The sequence below is a fragment of the Babylonia areolata genome, chromosome 31, assembly GCF_041734735.1.
Source record: "Babylonia areolata isolate BAREFJ2019XMU chromosome 31, ASM4173473v1, whole genome shotgun sequence".
Taxonomy (NCBI): Eukaryota; Metazoa; Mollusca; class Gastropoda; order Neogastropoda; family Buccinidae; genus Babylonia; species Babylonia areolata.
In genome coordinates, this window is record NC_134906.1 from 22,012,557 (window position 1) to 22,030,056 (window position 17,500).

Sequence of the window (17,500 nt, forward strand, 5' to 3'; positions counted from 1 at the left end):
TGGTGACTGTGTGTGTGTGTGTGTGTGTTGACTGTTTGTGTGTGTGTGTGTGCGTGTGTGTGTGTGTGTGTGGTGACTGTGTGTGTGTGTTTGTGTGTGTGTGTGTGGTGACTGTGTGTGTGTGTGTGTTTGTGTGTGTGTGTGGTGACTGTGTGTGTGTGTGTGGTGACAGTGTGTGTTTGTGTGTGTGTGTGTGTGTGTTTGTGTGTGTGTGTTTGTGTGTGTGGTGACTGTTTGTGTGTGTTTGTGTGTGTGTGTGCGTGTAAGAGAAAGTGATTTATTTGAGTGAGTTTGTGTGCAGTGTGAGTGTTTGTTTGAGAGAATGTGTGTGTGTGTGTGTGTGTGTGGAGATGATTAGATTTGCAAATGTTGCCTAACAACACTTTTAGAGTTAAAAGACATTTGTGTTTTCTCACCTTTAATGTGACATTGTTGTGTATTTGGAAATGTTTGTTCTGGGCATGAAAACATTATTTTGCAGTAATCCTCCATACTCCAATAGGAGTGAAAGGATAAATAAAACTTGAAACTTGAAGAGTCCTTTCACTTTGTGCAGAGTTTGTATTCTCTTTCTTTTTTTTTCTTCTTTTTTTTTTAATGTTCCTGTACCTTGGTTTAAATGCCACTGAGGAAGCACTGTATGAGTAAAACATATTGCTACTGCTATTATTGCTGTTATTACATTTACTGTTGTTGATGTTAAGTATCCAGCCAAGTGTGGTTTCTGTACCTCGTGTCTAGACACATACACACGCACAGACACACATTGACACAGGTACAGACACACACAGATGCACACACTTGCTTGTACAGGCATACCAGAAATACGGCTACAACAAGCTCATTTTGCATACCCACCAATACTCCAATAGGAGTGAAAGGATCATTAAAACTTGAGAGAGAGAGAGAGAGAGAGACTCAGAGAGAGAGGGGTGCCTGTGAGGATTTACAGAGTGTGTGTTTGTGTGTGCGTGTATGTGTGTGTGTCTCCAGGTGACGCACAAAGTTCCCCCGTCGGACTGGGCGCTGCAGGGAGGGGCGGAGAACCCAGACGATGATCGTGTCGTCGCCAGTGATGACGACCTGTCCTTCTTCTATCAGAAGTGGTCTGTGTGTTTGCTTTTTCTGTGTGCTTGGTTTGGTCTGTGTGAGTGTGTGTGACTGTGTCTGTGTGAGTGTGTGTGTGTGACTGTGTGCGTGTGCTCCTGTGTCTGTGTGAGTGTGCTTCTGTGTTTTTGTGACTGTGTGTGTGTTCCTGTGTCTGTGTGGCCTGTGTCTGTGTGAGTGTGTGCATGCTCCTTTGTGTGTGTGTGCACGTGCTCCTCTGTCTGTGTGAGTGTGCTCTTGTGTCTGTGTGAGTGTGCTCCTGTGTCTGTGTGAGTGTGCTCCTGTGTCTGTGTGAGTGTGCATGTGCTCCTGTGTCTGTGTTCCTGTGTCTGTGTGAGTGTGCATGTGCTCCTGTGTCTGTGTGAGTGTGTGCGTGCTCCTGTATCTGTGTGCATGTGCTCCTGTGTCTGTGTGAGTGTGCATGTGCTCCTGTGTCTGTGAGAGTGTGCATGTGTTCCTGTGCCTGTGAGAATGTGTGCGTGCTCCTGTGTCTGTGTGAGTGTGCACCTGTGTCTGTGTGAGTGTGCACCTGTGTCTGTGTAAGTGTGCATGGGCTCCAGTGTCTGTGTGAGTGTGCATGTGCTCCTGTGTCTGTGTGAGTGTGTTTGTGTGAGTGTGCGTGTGCTCCTGTGTCTGTGTGAGTGCTCCTGTGTCTGTGTGAGTGTGCGTGTGCTCCTGTGTCTGTGTGAGTGTGTGTGTGCTCCTGTGTCTGTGTGAGTGTGCATGTGCTCCTGTGTCTGTGTGAGTGTGTGTGTGCTCCTGTGTCTGTGTGAGTGTGCATGTGCTCCTGTGTCTGTGTGAGTGTGCGTGTGCTCCTGTGTCTGTGTGAGTGTGCGCGTGCTCCTGTGTTTGTGTGAGTGTGCGTGTACTCCTGTGTCTGTGTGAGTGTGCGTGTGCTCCTGTGTTTGTGTGAGTGTGCGCGTGCTCCTGTGTCTGTGTGAGTGTGCTCCTGTGTCTGTGTGAGTGTGCGTGTGCTCCTGTGTCTGTGTGAGTGTGCGCGTGCTCCTGTGTCTGTGTGAGTGTGCTCCTGTGTCTGTGTGAGTGTGCTCCTGTGTCTGTGTGAGTGTGCATGTGCTCCTGTGTCTGTGTGAGTGTGCTCCTGTGTCTGTGTGAGTGTGCTCCTGTGTCTGTGTGAGTGTGCTCCTGTGTCTGTGTGAGTGTGCGTGTACTCCTGTGTCTGTGTGAGTGTGCATGTGCTCCTGTGCCTGTGTGAGTGTGCATGTGCTCCTGTGTCTGTGTGAGTGTGCCTGTGTCAGTGTGCATGTGCTCCTGTGTCTGTGTCAGTGTGCTCCTGTGTCTGTGTCAGTGTGTCTGTGTGAGTGTGCCTGTGTCAGTGTGCCTGTGTGAGTGTGCTCCTGTGTATGTGTGAGTGTGCATGTGTGAGTGTGCATGTGTGAGTGTGTCTGTGTGAGCGCATGTTCCTGTGTCTGTGTAAGTGTGCATGTGTGAGTGTTCATGTGTGAGTGTGTCTGTGTAAGTGTGCGTGTGCTGCTGTAAATAAACAAAACGGTCATACACGGTTGCTGCACTGAGAGCGCCACCCCTTTTTTTTTCTTCTTCTTTTTTTTTTTTTTTTCTTTTCCTGCCTGCAATTTTATTTGTTTTCATCTATAAGCTGATTTTTCTACAACATTTTGCCAGGGACAACCCTTTTGTTGCTGTGGGTTCTTTTACGTTGTGCAGAGTGCATGCTCCACATGGGGCCTTGGTTTATCGTGTCATCCGAATGATTAGCGTTCCCAAACCACCAACACTCGAGTACAAAGGTAAAGTCACGTGGGCTGTCTGACGGCAGGTATGACCCCGAGTTCGCTCGCTTTGAGGACCCGCCGGTGGTGGAGGAGGATTTGTCGGCCATGCTGGGTCCCCGCTTCTGTCTGAGCTGTCATCGTCTGGATCTGATGGCCAGGGTGAGTGGTTGTGTGTGTGTGTGTGTGTGTGTTGTTTGTGTGTGTGTGTTGTGTGTGACTTTGTGGATGAATCAGAATCATATTTATTGGTCATGAAGACGGGCGCAATAGCCGAGTGGTTAAAGCGTTGGACTGTCAATCTGAGGGTCCCGGGTTCGAATCACGGTGACGGCGCCTGTTGGGTAAAGGGTGGAGATTTTTCCGATCTCCCAGGTCAACATATGTGCAGACCTGCTAGTGCCTGAACCCCCTTCATGTGTATATGCAAGCAGAAGATCAAATACGCACGTTAAAGATCCTGTAATCCATGTCGGCGTTCGGTGGGTTATGGAAACAAGAACATACCCAGCATGCACACCCCCAAAAACGGAGTATGGCTGCCTACATGGCGGGGTAAAAACGGTCAAACACGTAAAAGCCCATTCGTGTGCATACGAGTGAACGCAGAAGAAGAAGAAGAATTGGTCATGAAAACCGAAAATGAAAGGTTTATAGACACAACAATAAAGGGTTTAAAAAAAAAAAAAAAAAAAAACTGAACTAAATTCAATGTAATTCAAACGTGGCATGTTCTTTGAAACATTCATATATGAATTTTGCTAGTCAAGGTTGTACAAGGTTTTAATTACACCATTGACTGACTTTATCAGTATCGTCAAAATTTGTAAATTCAGACTTTATGTCTGTTAACAAAACTTCTCGTAAATGTTCATATCTGATGCATTTGTCTAGAAAATGATACCCATCTTCTTATACACCACAGGTTTTGCATACTCTTGCATGTTTTTCTGTACCTGTCTCGTCTGCCTCTTTCTAATTGGGGATCATGTGCGCTAAAGCAGTCTGCACATGGCAGGGTACATAATGATACTAGTGATGCATATTACTGGTTTGTCGCAGAGGAAGGAGTCTGAACATGGCAGGGTACATGATAATACTATTAACTCTTTCTGCACTAAGGTACGCTATAGCGTACCTCATGCGCACAACGCTTTGTTACTGTGGTACGCTATAGTGTACCACGAGTTTAAAAATTCGTAGTTCATAGGTTAATGGTTTTGTGAACGGCACAACTCTTGTTCTACAGCCATTCAAAAGTGCACCTGTACTTTTATTGTGGCTAAAAATGCCTTTGAGTACAATACATGTGAGCGTACAGTCACCCTTCTCACTCACTCACTTAACAAGATGGCATCTCCATCAACTTCGGCAAGTACTGTGGCTCAAAGTTGAATGCAGACTGATTCTATAGTGGGTATCCACTGTGCATACGCATTTGCCCATTCAGTTGCTACAATTAGGAAGTGTCTATGGTTACAGAAGACCACATTTGTAAAATTTTTGTTATATGAAAAAATCTCACCCCCTTTATGTCGGTTGTGAAAAACATTGATTTTTTTTTTCTTCAAAATTTGATAAATCAATCAATAATTAAGTGAGTGCTTTGAAACTTTGCAAAATGTTAGTCCATTCTATTCTTTATATTATCACAAAATTTCACCACTGTATATAATTGCATTCTTTTTTTTTTAGATATTTTTCTTGTAACATGAACAAACAGCTCAGTACAGAGAGTATAATGAAGGAAGTCATCGGGCAGTATAGAATGAGTTAATATATATTACTGGATGTGTACAGTGCAACAGTACAGTACAACACACTTAATGCACTGCTAACTAGTTTGTTACATAGGAAGGAGTCTGCACATGGCGGGGTACATGATAATACTATTGATTTATATTACTGGATGTGTACAGTTCAGCAGTACAGTACAACACACTTAAAGGTTACGTATTGTGCTATGAACAAAACCCTGAAAAGATACCATTTTTTGAAGACTCTTACCTGTTTTGTGCCTTGGCCCATCAGGAGAGAGAATACCAAACTTTAAACACAGTTTTCTCAAAGCGTTGATTTTTCATTGACATGCATAAGTTTGCAGCAACAAAAGAATACTTGGCATATACAAAAAAATACCAAATTTTGCATACAAATGTCAAAAAGGCTGCTGAATGCAAGGAGACCATCAGGGATTTTGTATCTCAATTAGTTTCCAAGATATATGTGTGTGATGTGAATAGTCACTGCAAGAAAAATGTTCGCCTTCTTTCATTGTGTGGTGAGTAAACAATTTTCAGGTTTATACAAGAACTTGCATGTTTTTTTGCACTCTCTGGTCAGTGATGTAAGACTCTGTAACATCTAAAACTTTTTAGAGAGGGAGCTTATGTGAGAATTGAAGCACAAACTTTGGCGACCCTTTGCAAAAAGTAATATATTCATAACTTTTAATCTGATCATGCTATCCATTTAAAACTTAGTGTGTGGCATACCTATGATGTGTTCACTCTTTCTGCTAAATGTCATAATGATAGCTCACATGGAAGCTGAGAAACAAAAATACCCCCAAAATCTACGCCTGGCGCCACCTTAAAGCACTGCTGGTTTTGTCGCAGAGGGAGGAGACGAGCGTTGGCAGCGTGGTGGAGGAGGGGAACAACAATCTGTGTTTCGACAACGTGCGGCGCAACGGGGTCGTGTACCGGGTGGGGGACTGCTGCTTCCTGCAGCCCCAGGCGTTCGGCGTCCCCACCCAGCCACAGGCACCCTGCGAGACCAGGGTGGAGAGAAAGGTGGGGTGGACCTTTTCTTGGTCAAGTCATCTTCTTTTTCAGTGAAACCAGGGCGGACTTCAGAAAGGTGGGGTGGTCCTTTTTTTGGTCAGTCGTCGTCTTTTTCAGTGAAACCAGGGTGGAGAGAAAGGTGGGGTGGGCCTTTTCTTGGTCAGACGTCTTCTTTTTCTGTGAAACCAGGGTGGACTTCAGAAAGGTGGGGTGGTCCTTTTCTTGGTCAAGTCATCTTCTTTTTCAGTGAAACCAGGGCGGACTTCAGAAAGGTGGGGTGGTCCTTTTCTTAGTCAGTCGTCGTGTTTTTCAGTGAAACCAGGGTGGAGAGAAAGGTGGGGTGGTCCTTTTCTTGGTCAGTCGTCTTCTTTTTCTGTGAAACCAGGGCAGACTTCAGAAAGGTGGGGTGGTCCTTTTCTTGGTCAGACGTCTTCTTTTTCAGTGAAACCAGGGCGGACTTCAGAAAGGTGGGGTGGTCCTTTTCTTGGTCAGTCGTCTTCTTTTTCAGTGAAACCAGGGCGGACTTCAGAAAGGTGGGGTGGTCCTTTTTTTGGTCAGTCGCTTTCTTTTTCAGTGAAACCAGGGTGGAGAGAAAGGTGGGGTGGCCCTTTTCTTGGTCAGTCGTCTTCTTTTTCAGTGAAACCAGGGTGGAGAGAAAGGTGGGGTGGTCCTTTTCTTGGTCAGTCGTCTTCTTTTTCAGTGAAACCAGGGCGGACTTCAGAAAGGTGGGGTGGTCCTTTTCTTGGTCAGTCGTCGTCTTTTTCAGTGAAACCAGGGTGGAGAGAAAGGTGGGGTGGTCCTTTTCTTGGTCAGTCGTCGTCTTTTTCAGTGAAACCAGGGTGGACTTCAGAAAGGTGGGGTGGTCCTTTTCTTGGTCAGTTGTCGTCTTTTTCTGTGAAACCAGGGTGGTGAGAAAGGTGGGGTGGCCCTTTTCTTGGTCAGTCGTCTTCTTTTTCAGTGAAACCAGGGCGGACTTCAGAAAGGTGGGGTGGTCCTTTTCTTGGTCAAGTCATCTTCTTTTTCAGTGAAACCAGGGCGGACTTCAGAAAGGTGGGGTGGTCCTTTTCTTGGTCAGTCGTCTTCTTTTTCTGTGAGAAATCTGTTGTGATAAAAAGAAATACAAATACAAATATTATCATTCAGTGGAGTGTGTATAAAGTGTTGCAGAAAAACGACATGTAACCAGATTAATAAATAGATAGGAGACATTGTTCAGAAAGTGTTGAAGGAAGACGACATGTACCCAGATAGATAAATACAAAGGACATTGAATGGGCATAAAGTATTTCAGTAAAACGACATGCACCCAGCTGAATGAATAAAAAGGACATTGTGCAGAAAACGTTGGAGAAAGACGACATGCACCCAGATAAAATAAATGAACACGGCAAAGAGCGTGCTATCTATTGCAGGAAAACAAAGAGGACCTGTACCCAGAAGCGTACAGAAAGACGGAGTTTGTGAAAGGGTCCAACAACGACTGTCCAGAGCCGTTCCGCATCGGTCGCATCGAGCGCATCTTCTGCCCAAACTCGACGACGGTGGACGTGTCGGAACTGAGGATCAGAGTCCGAAAATTTTACAGGTGAGCGAGTGTGGGGTGTTCTTCGTTCATTTTTAGCTGTCACTGATGCTTCTGCCGAAACAAGGTATCCAGGTTTTTTTTTTACTCACTTGTGTAAACAAAGTGAGTCTATGTTTTAACCCGGTGTTCGGTTGTCTGTGTGTGTGTGTGTGTGTCTGTGTGTCCGTGGTAAACTTTAACATTGACATTTTCTCTGCAAATGCTTTGTCAGCTGACACCAAATTAGGCATAAAAATAGGCAAAATTCAGTTCTTTCCAGTCATCTTGTTTAAAACAATATTGCAACTCTGGGATGGGCACAAAAAAAATAAAAAAGAAGCCTAATTACATGCAAAATGCATTTACTGTTATATTTATATTTTTTGTATTCTCTAAACTTGACTTTGACCTCTTATTCTGACACAACAACAAGAGGAGTGATTATTATCATTTTTCGTTCAAACAGGAACTTCTTTTGCTAAGCATGGAATTTTTATTTATTTTGCAAACATTTTGGTGCAGATAGTAAAAAAGGGAAATTACTCTGTAATTAATGCTAGGGGACTTAATTTATCACAAGTGAGTCTTGAAGGCCTTGCCTCTCTTGTTTTTTTTTTTGTTTGTTTGTTTGTTTGTTTTTGGTTGTTGCTTTTTTTTTTTGCTGCCCCATCATCTGCACCGTTTCAGTGGCATTACTCCCACACTGCTCACTTAGATTCCCCCATACACGGCAAAACCCGGGTTCGTCCGTTGCAGTTCCATCGTCGGCAGTCCACAGGGAACCATCGATGTTAGGTTGCCAGGAGGCCACACACCACAGGAGACCCTGCACTGCTGCTGAGTTACTTCAGTGGTGTTCGGTGGTGCCTGTTCTGTTTTAACGTACTTAGGGCACCACCTACTAAGCCCCCTACTAACGACAATAATGGCTTAGTCGCGGAGCCAGACTGGGGTTTTTTTGTGTGTTTTTTGTTGTTGTTGTTGTTTTTGTTTCTTTTACTCTGAAACTTCTTGTGATCCTGGTCTATAGAAGTGCACATGTACTTGCAGGCAGTTGTTGGCCCAAGGGATACGCAGCACACTTGTATTGTTTAACAGGGACAAATGGTTGATTGCTTTGACTTGGTATGTTTAGGCCGGGAGAGGGTTAATATTGACCAGTGGTTGATTGCATTGACTTTGTGTGTGTAGGCTGGGAAAGGTTAATATTGGCAAATGGTTCATTACATTGACATGGTATATGTAGGATGAGAAAAAGAGTTAAAACTGACAAACAGTTGAATGCATTGACTTGGTGTGTGTAGGCTGAGAAAGGGTTGATATGAACAAACAGTAGATTGCATTGACTTGGTGTGTGTAGGTTGAGAAAGGGTTGATATGAACAAACAGTAGATTGCATTGACTTGGTGTGTGTAGGTTGAGAAAGGGTTGATATGAACAAACAGTAGATTGCATTGACTTGGTGTGTGTAGGCTGAGAAAGGGTTGATGTGAACAAACAGTAGATTGCATTGACTTGGTGTGTGTAGGCTGAGAAAGGGTTGATGTGAACAAACAGTAGATTGCATTGACTTGGTGTGTGTAGGCTGAGAAAGGGTTGATGTGAACTTAAACAGTTGATTGCATTGACTTCGTGTGTGTAGGCCGGGACAGGTTTATCATTGACAAATGGTTGATTGTAATGACTTGGTGTGTGTCGGCCAGGAAAGGGTTAATATTGACAAACAGTTGACTGCATTGGCTTTGTGTTTATATGTTGGGAAAGGTTTAATGTTAACAGTGGTTGACAGCATTGACTTAGTGTGTGTAGGCCAGGAAAGGTTAATCATTGACAAATGGGCGATTGTAATGACTTAGTGTGTGTAGGACAGGAAATTATTAATACTGACAAAAGGTTGGTTGCATTGACTTGTGTATGTAAGCCAGAAAAGGGTTAATGTTAACAAATGGTTGATTGCATTGACACTGTATATGTAGGCTGGGAAAAAAGTTAAAACTGACAGACGGTTGATTGCATTGACTTTTGTATGTAGGCCAAAAGAGGGTTAATATTGACCAATAGTTGATTGCATTGACTTTGTGTGTGTTAGCCAGGAGAGGGTTAATATTAATAAGTTGTTGATTACATTGACTTGGTATATGTAGGCTGGGGAAAGGAGTTAGAATTGACAAACGGTTGATTGCATGGACTTGGTGTGTGTCGGCCAGAAAATGGTTAATATTGGCAAAAAGTTAGTTGCATCGACTTGGTGTGTGTGTCGGCCAGAAAATGGTTAATATTAGCAAAAGGTTAGTTGCATTGACTTGGTGTGTGTAGGCCGGAGGATACTCATCTGGGAATGGAGTGGGCGTACAAGTGTGATCTGAACATGGTGTTGTGGAGTGAGGAAGGTGAGTGTACCGTCTGTACCCCTCTCCCTTTCTGTCCTTAACTCTTTCACCACCATGTGTCTGTGTGAAGAACACTCCCCAGTGCCAAATGTTTTGGACCACGGGCTTCGGTTCATGTGAAAACAACACAACCTCAACCTCAACCTCAGGCCCATAACTACGAAGTAGTCGTTGGGGGAAGCCTGAGGACCGCAGACGCAACCTCCCTTCTCCATCTGTCTCTGTCGGCAGCTGCTGGCAGCAGCTCACGTGTGTGGAGTCCGGTCCATTGTTTGATGTTCTCATGCCAGTTCTTCCGCTGTCTTCCTCTTCTTCTCCCGCCCTCGATGGTGCCTTGCATGATTGTTTTGGACAAGCTGATGTGTCGAGTGTTGTGTCCAAACCATATCAGCTTGTGTCTCTTCACAGTTGAAAGGAGAGGTTCCTGAGGTCCAGCAAGGTTCTCACTTCTACTCCGTACATGTTCATTGGTCCTGTGCTCGATCCAGGGAATTTGAAGGAGCTTCCTCAGGCATTTGTTCTCGAAGGCCTGGATCTTCCTTTCAGTTTCGGCCGTCAGTGTCCATGCCTCGCAACCATACAGTACGACGCAACAGACTTGTTCAAACAAGGGCAGGGACATAGGTCGGTCATTGTTCTGTTGCATTAGAAACTGGCTGCATCTGTCAAGATTTGTTACAATGTGAAATACGGTCCTTTTAACATGACCCCTGGACGTCAACTAAAGTCAGCTAAGCGGTGCGCTATTTAAGTCTGCTGAAGTCGCCTGTGGCAGGGAAAGAACACTGAACACTTTAATGTCAATAGCTTTACAGCCCAAATGACATGGGGGTTCATAATACAAATAACAACATGCATCAATAGTAGTAATATTGATGAAAACCAAAGCCAAAACGAAATCAATCAATCTGTGCAACAAAGTGCAGTTCGACCATCCATTCAAAGTAATGGCATGTAGTGAGAAATAAAAACAAAAGCATATATAAATGTATAACATAAATATTTTCCATATGAGAATGACAACACAGATTTCAATTTTCACAATGAACAACACATGATACTATTTTATTATTGTTGTTTTTTCGTCGCATGTTATTCGCTTCGGCAGTATATTTTGCAAGTGACAGTAGTTCTTCTTCTTCTTCTGCGTTCGTGGGCTTCAACTCTCTGTCTCTGTCTCTCTCATACACACTCTCTCTTACACACACCCTCAGATACTCTCTTTCACACACACAAACACATACACACCCTCTCTCTCTCTCTCTCTCTCTCTCTCTCTTTTACAAACAATGGTTCTATTCATTTAAATCAATTTTTCAAACAGAGAAGTATATTAAGATCGTAACAAATAAATGGCATAAAATCTGCTTTGCTAGGCTCAGATTGAGAGCACTTGGACCGAATGCCAGTAGAAGATGGTTCGATTCAGACGTAGCAACATCTCCTTGCCCAGTGCATGGTGAAAGCCACGAAGATGAAAATTATTTCATATTTAACTGCAAAAGATATGATATAATTGTGAGAAAAAAAAACTGTACCCTTTTCAATACAGCTCCAGCGTAGAGAAAAGGTTTGTTCAGTATATTGATGACAGAAAATGAAGATGTGATACTTTCACTTGCAAAATACGTATCCGAGGCAGTACATATATATATATATATGATAGTCAGTTGTGTCCGACTATGACCATCAGAACAGCAGAGGAGGCAACTGCTGTTCCGACTATTTGGGCTGGAATTTGATTATAGTGGAGAGTGTCTTGCCCAAGTTACATCCCCACTCTCTCGGCCAAGAGGGTTTTAGGACAGTCGGCGTTGGGATGGCTCCCAAAGGCCAACTAGCCCACAAGGCTGCAGCACTAAGAGCCAGTGCATTTTTGCCTCCTAGTTTGAGAGTCATAGTCCTTCACAAAAGACTAAGCTGTAAATGATTTCCCATTGACTGGAGAAACCATTGATAATACAGCTCTCACTTTGCTGTTGGCCCAAATGTAAACTTATGTCAATCTGTGATATAAGCCGAGTGTTGAAACTAGTTACTGAGGGATAACACTCGGCTTATATCACAGATTGACATAAACGGAAAACGTCCATCATCGGTCCAAATACTGATTAATCAATTAAAAATTAGGATGGGTTCTGTGAGGAAAAAAGCATAGATAAAAAGGAAGGATTACATTTAGATGGTCAATCTCGACAATGTAATTATATGTGTTCGTATGATATGATGGGTTTTGATGTTCAGGCATAAATAATTATTCCATGATTTATGTGTACTTTAGTATGTGTTTGTATTGATATGATGTGTGTTGATGTTATGTGCGTAAATTTTTATTATATGATTTATATGTACTTTGTTGCTGTGTACTGTCCAAACCTTGGAGACGAACGACTGGTAAAAAGGCACATTATCCCCCCTGTCACATGTGCATTATGCTAATGACTAAGTGCCGAAGTGTTGTTAATCTCTTTTAAGTTTATTTTGTTTCAATTGTTTCAACCATTTTATTTGTTTTGCACCATTTTGTTTGTACCTACTGTGTCACCAGAGCTTTACAGCTGATGACATTAAACATTTCAGTGTTCAGTGTTCTCTCTTACACACACACTCACACACACACACACACACACACACTCTCTCTCTCTCTCTCTCTCTCTCTCTATTACACACACACTCACACACTCTCTCTCTCTCAGTCATTCACACACACTCTCACTCACTCACTCACACATACTCTCCCACCTCTCTCTCTCTATCTCATTCTCTCTCTCCACCTCTCCCTATCTCACACACACACACACACTCTCTCTCTCTCTCTCACACACACACACACACACACACTCTCTCTCTCTTTCACTCACAGACACACACACACACACACACACACTCACACACACACACACACTCACACACACACACACACACTCTCTCTCTCTCTCTCTCTCTCCTCTCGCTCTCTCTCTCTCTCTCACACACACACACACACTCTCTCTCTCTCTCTCTCTCTCTCTCTCTCTCTCTCTCTCACACACACACACACTCTGACGGTGACGGTGCAGAGACAGAGGTGGCGTTTTCCCTGGTGGAAGGCCGGTGCAGGGTGGTGGTTGCCTGCCCAGATGACCCTGACCTGGACTCTGTGTGTGGGCAGTCCCAAGATGTCTTCTACTGCACTCAGGTCAGTGACAGTCTCTATGTGTGTAGTGGGTGTGTGTTGGGGGGGGGAGTGGGGGTGGTGGTGGTGGTGAGATGGGGGGAAGGGGGTTGAGTGTGGCCAACCTGATGACCCTGATCTGGGCTCTGTGTGTGGGGTGTGGGGCTGGGGGGGGTGGTCACGAGATGTCTTCTACTGTACACAGGTCAGTGACGGCCTCTATGTGTGTGTGGGTGTGTGTTTGGGGGGAAGGGGGGGAGGTGTTGGTGAGATGGGGGGAAGGGGGTTGAGTGTGGCCAACCTGATGACGCTGACCTGGGCTCTGTGTGTGGGGGGGCCTGGGGGGGTCACGAGATGTCTTCTACTGTACTCAGGTCAGTGGCAGCCTCTATGTGTGTAGTGGGTGTGTGTTGGGGGGGGGGGAGGTGGTGGTGAGATGGGGGGAAGGGGGTTGAGTGTGGCCAACCTGATGACCCTGACCTGGACTCTGTGTGTGGGGGGTGGGGGGGCGGTCACGAGATGTCTTCTACTGTACACAGGTCAGTGACGGCCTCTTTGTGTGTGTGGGTGTGTGTTGGGAGGGGGGAGGTGGTGGTGAGATGGGGGGAAGGGGGTTGAGTGTGGCCAACCTGATGACGCTGACCTGGGCTCTGTGTGTGGGGGGGCCTGGGGGGGTCACGAGATGTCTTCTACTGTACACAGGTCAGTGACGGCCTCTATGTATGTGTGGGTGTGTGTCGGGGGAAGGAGGTGGTGGTGAGATGGGGGGAAGGGGGTTGAGTGTGGCCAACCTGATGACCCTGACCTGGGCTCTGTGTGTGGGGGGGGCTGGGGGTGGTGGTCACGAGATGTCTTCTACTGCACTCAGGTCAGTGACAGTCATGTGTGCAGTGGGTGTGTGTTGGGGGGTGGGGGGGAGGTGTTGGTGAGATGGGGGGAAGGGGGTTGAGTGTGGCCAACCTGATGACCCTGACTTGGACTCTGTGTGTGTGTGGGTGGGGGGTGGGTGGGGGTCACGAGATGTCTTCTACTGTACACAGGTCAGTGACGGCCTCTATGTATGTGTGGGTGTGTGTCGGGGGAAGGAGGTGGTGGTGAGATGGGGGGAAGGGGGTTGAGTGTGGCCAACCTGATGACCCTGGACTCTGTGTGTGTGTGTGTATGTGTGGGAGGGGGGTGGCGGTCACGCGATGTCTTCTACTGCACCCAGGCCAATGACGTCCTCTGTGTGTATGTGTGTGTAGGGAGGACGAGGATGTGTGTGTGTGTAGGGAGGAGGACATATGGTTGTGTGTGGTGTGTGTGTAGGGAGAATGATGTGTGTGACTGTGTGTATAGCGGTGTGTGTGTGTGATAGATTGATCTTTGATAAAGATGTATCACTTTATACACTTGCCTTACTCACCACACCAAAAAAAAAAAAAAAAGGAGTATTCCGCCACTCCTGACCCCCCCACCCCACCCCCCCCAAAACCAAATATCATATAATTCCTCATCAAGGTTTGACAATCCAAAGTGTCTTTTTTGTTTTGTTTTTCCTCACAGGCCTACGTCCCACGTTTCAAGCAGTTTCAGGCGTTGCCGCCAGCAGCGTTATCATTGGCTGCCGAGCAGAAGGTAGGTGACGGGAATCATCAGAGAAAATGAAAAAACAGAGATAAAAAAATGAAAAAAAAAAAAAAAATAGTGGGCATCATTCATGGAAGTGAAAAAAAAAAAAAAGAAAAGAAAAAAAAGGCATTACGCATGGACATGAATGTGAAAAAATTGATAGTAGGCATTATCCTTGAAAAAGGAAAATAACAGCAGGTATTGTCCAAGAAAACAAACAAGCAAAAATACCTATATAGCAGGCTTTTTCTTGGAAAATGGAAGCAATAACAGTGGGCATCATCCATGAAAATGGAAGAAGAAAAAAGCAGGCATCTGACCCGACACAACAGGTGACCTCTGACCTCTCACAACAGGTGACCTCTGACCTCTCACAACAGGTGACCTCTGACCTTGATGGGGAACATGGCGTCCGTAAGCTTCGAGCCTTGGATGTTTTTGCAGGATGTGGGGGTGAGTTGGGCTTTTTTTTTCTTCTTTTTTTTTTTTAATGATTTTTTATATGGTTTACAGTCTTTTTTAGTGTCAAATTTGATTAACTCTTTCTATGCTAAGGTACACAAAAGCATACCTCATGTGCATGCTTCACTACTGTGCTTTGAGTTTAAAAAATCGTAGTTCATAGGTTAATGTCGTTCATAGGTTAAGGTCTTGTGCGAAACTAAGCGGCACAGCACTGTTCTACGGTCATCCAAAAGTGCATCTGTACTTTTAGCGTGGCTGAGAATGCCATTGTTTGAGTACAGTACATGCAAGTGTACAGTCACCCAGCTTTGCCTTCTCGCTCACTCGACAAGATGGTGCATCCCTCAACTTCAGCAAGTACTGAAGCTGTCGACGGGCGCAATAGCCGAGTGGTTAAAGCGTTGGACTTTCAATCTGAGGGTCCCGGGTTCGAATCACGGTGACGGCGCCTGGTGGGTAAAGGGTGGAGATTTTTCCGATCTCCCAGGTCAACATATGTGCAGACCTGCTAGTGCCTGAACCCCCTTCGTGTGTATATGCAAGCAGAAGATCAAATACGCACGTTAAAGATCCTGTAATCCATGTCAGCGTTCGGTGGGTTATGGAAACAAGAACATACCCAGCATGCACACCCCCGAAAATGGAGTATGGCTGCCTGCATGGCGGGGTAAAAACGGTCATACACGTAAAAGCCCACTCGTGTGCATACGAGTGAACGCAGAAAAAGAAGAAGAAGCTGTCACGACTGCTGGCTGCGGTCCTGGTATTGGTGAAGATGACGATGAATCTTTTTAGACACTGGTGAGCGGTCCCACGACAGTGGGAAAGTGTTGGCAGTGAGACACATGGTTCCAGAGACGGTGACTCGGCAGCAGACGAACCTGTGGCTGTTGGCGATGTCGCTGAAGGCCAAGACTTGAACGAGGAACAGTTTCTGGAGTTTCTCATGCAGGACTGACACCAAGACTTGTCATTTTATTCTGATGTTTTTTGTACTCTATGCGAACAACCATTGCAGCATGTGCGTGTGTATGAGTGACTGTGTGTGTGTGTGTGTGTGTGTGAGTTTGTTTTTGTCCAGGTGACATTGATTCTTCTTCTTCTTCTTCTTCTTCGTTCGTGTGCTGCACTCCCACATTCCCTCGTATGTACATGAGTGGGCTTTTACGTGTATGACCATTTTTAACCTTGCCATGTAGGCAGCCATACTTCGTTTTCGGAGGGGTGTGTGCTGGGTATGTTCATGTTTCATAACCCACTGAACGCCGACATGGATTACAGGATCTTTAACGTGCGTATTTGATCTTCTGCTTGCGTATACACACAAAGGCGGTTCAGGCATTAGCAGGTATGCACATATGTTGACCTGGGAGATCGGGAAACATCTCCACCCTTCACCCACCAGGCGCTGTTACCGAGATTCGAACCTGGGACCCTCAGATTGAAAAGTCCAACGCTTTAATCACTCGGCTATTGCGCCCATCGCATCGATTCTTATTCTAACAAAAGAAAACGGGAAGTTGTGAGGCGGTGTACCACCAGGTTCCCTGTACTATGTGTGGTCAGGGCTGTCGGAGGGTCTCCACCAGGCGGGCGTGGCGCAGTGTCTGTGGGCCATAGAGAACGGGGGCCCCGCGGCCAAGGCCTACCAGCTCAACAACCCGGACGCCGTCGTCTTCACCGACGACTGCAACGAGCTGCTGCGCAAAGCCATGAACGTAAGGGTTTGAATCAAGGCCATGAACGTATGGGGTTGAAGCCATGAACATAGGGATCAAAAACTATATTAGCGTATGGAGTCAAAGCCTTAAACGTTTGGGGGGTCAAAGCCATGAACAAAGGAAGTCAAAGCCATAAACCATTAATGTTTTGGGGTCAAAGCCATGAACATTGGGGGTCAAAGCCATGAACACAGGGGGGTCACAGCCATGAACATAAGGGGGTCACAGCCATGAACACAGGGGTCACAGCCATAATGTTTGGGGTCAAAGCCATGAACAAAGGAAGTCAAAGCCATAAATGATTGGGGGTCAAAACCATGAACGTTGGGGGTCAAAGCCATAAATGATTGGGCGTCGAAGCCATGAACACAGGGGGTAGAAGCCATGAACACAGGGGGTCATAACCATGAACACAGGGGGGGGTCAAAGCCATGAACGTTGGGGGTGTGGTTTTTTCCCCCCAAAGCCATGAACATAGGGGTCAAAGCCATGAACATTGGGGGTCAAAACCATAAGCATTGGGGTATCAAAGCCATACAACAGATGGGTCACAGGATAATTCGTACCACGTATCAGTCTTCACCCCACTTCACTTAATGAGCTAATCAAGTTATTGTGTGTCTGATTCACTGTAAAATCTTCAGTACACATACAAACAAAAGCAACAATGTTGGCAGCATGACATGGATGTTTTTTTTCTTCTAAATAAAAATGCGTGATATCATTCAGAACTCTGATGGTGTTGCCTTCTTCTTCTTCTTCTTCTTCTGCGTTCGTGGGCTGCAACTCCCACGTTCACTCGCATGTACACAAGTGGGCTTTTTACGTGCATGACCGTTTTTACCCCGCCATGTAGGCAGTCATACTCCGCTTTCAGGGGTGTGCATGCTGGGTATGTTCTTGCTTCCATAACCCACCAGACGCTGACATGGATTACAGGATCTTTAACGTGCG

The 17,500-nt window shown here is 45.5% G+C and overlaps 1 protein-coding gene across 1 annotated transcript in view; it reads left to right on the forward strand.

Moving 5' to 3' along the window:
• The window catches only part of LOC143276047 (DNA (cytosine-5)-methyltransferase 1-like), a 97,783-nt gene that overhangs the window by 57,833 nt on the left and 22,450 nt on the right, over positions 1–17,500 (forward strand). The window contains exons 18-26 of the mRNA XM_076580434.1: positions 994–1,106; positions 2,903–3,017; positions 5,474–5,650; positions 7,054–7,226; positions 9,522–9,595; positions 12,655–12,773; positions 14,295–14,366; positions 14,741–14,813; positions 16,392–16,543. Of these exons, the coding sequence (XP_076436549.1) occupies positions 994–1,106; positions 2,903–3,017; positions 5,474–5,650; positions 7,054–7,226; positions 9,522–9,595; positions 12,655–12,773; positions 14,295–14,366; positions 14,741–14,813; positions 16,392–16,543 (1,068 nt within the window). The remainder of the gene's footprint in view (positions 1–993; positions 1,107–2,902; positions 3,018–5,473; positions 5,651–7,053; positions 7,227–9,521; positions 9,596–12,654; positions 12,774–14,294; positions 14,367–14,740; positions 14,814–16,391; positions 16,544–17,500) is intronic.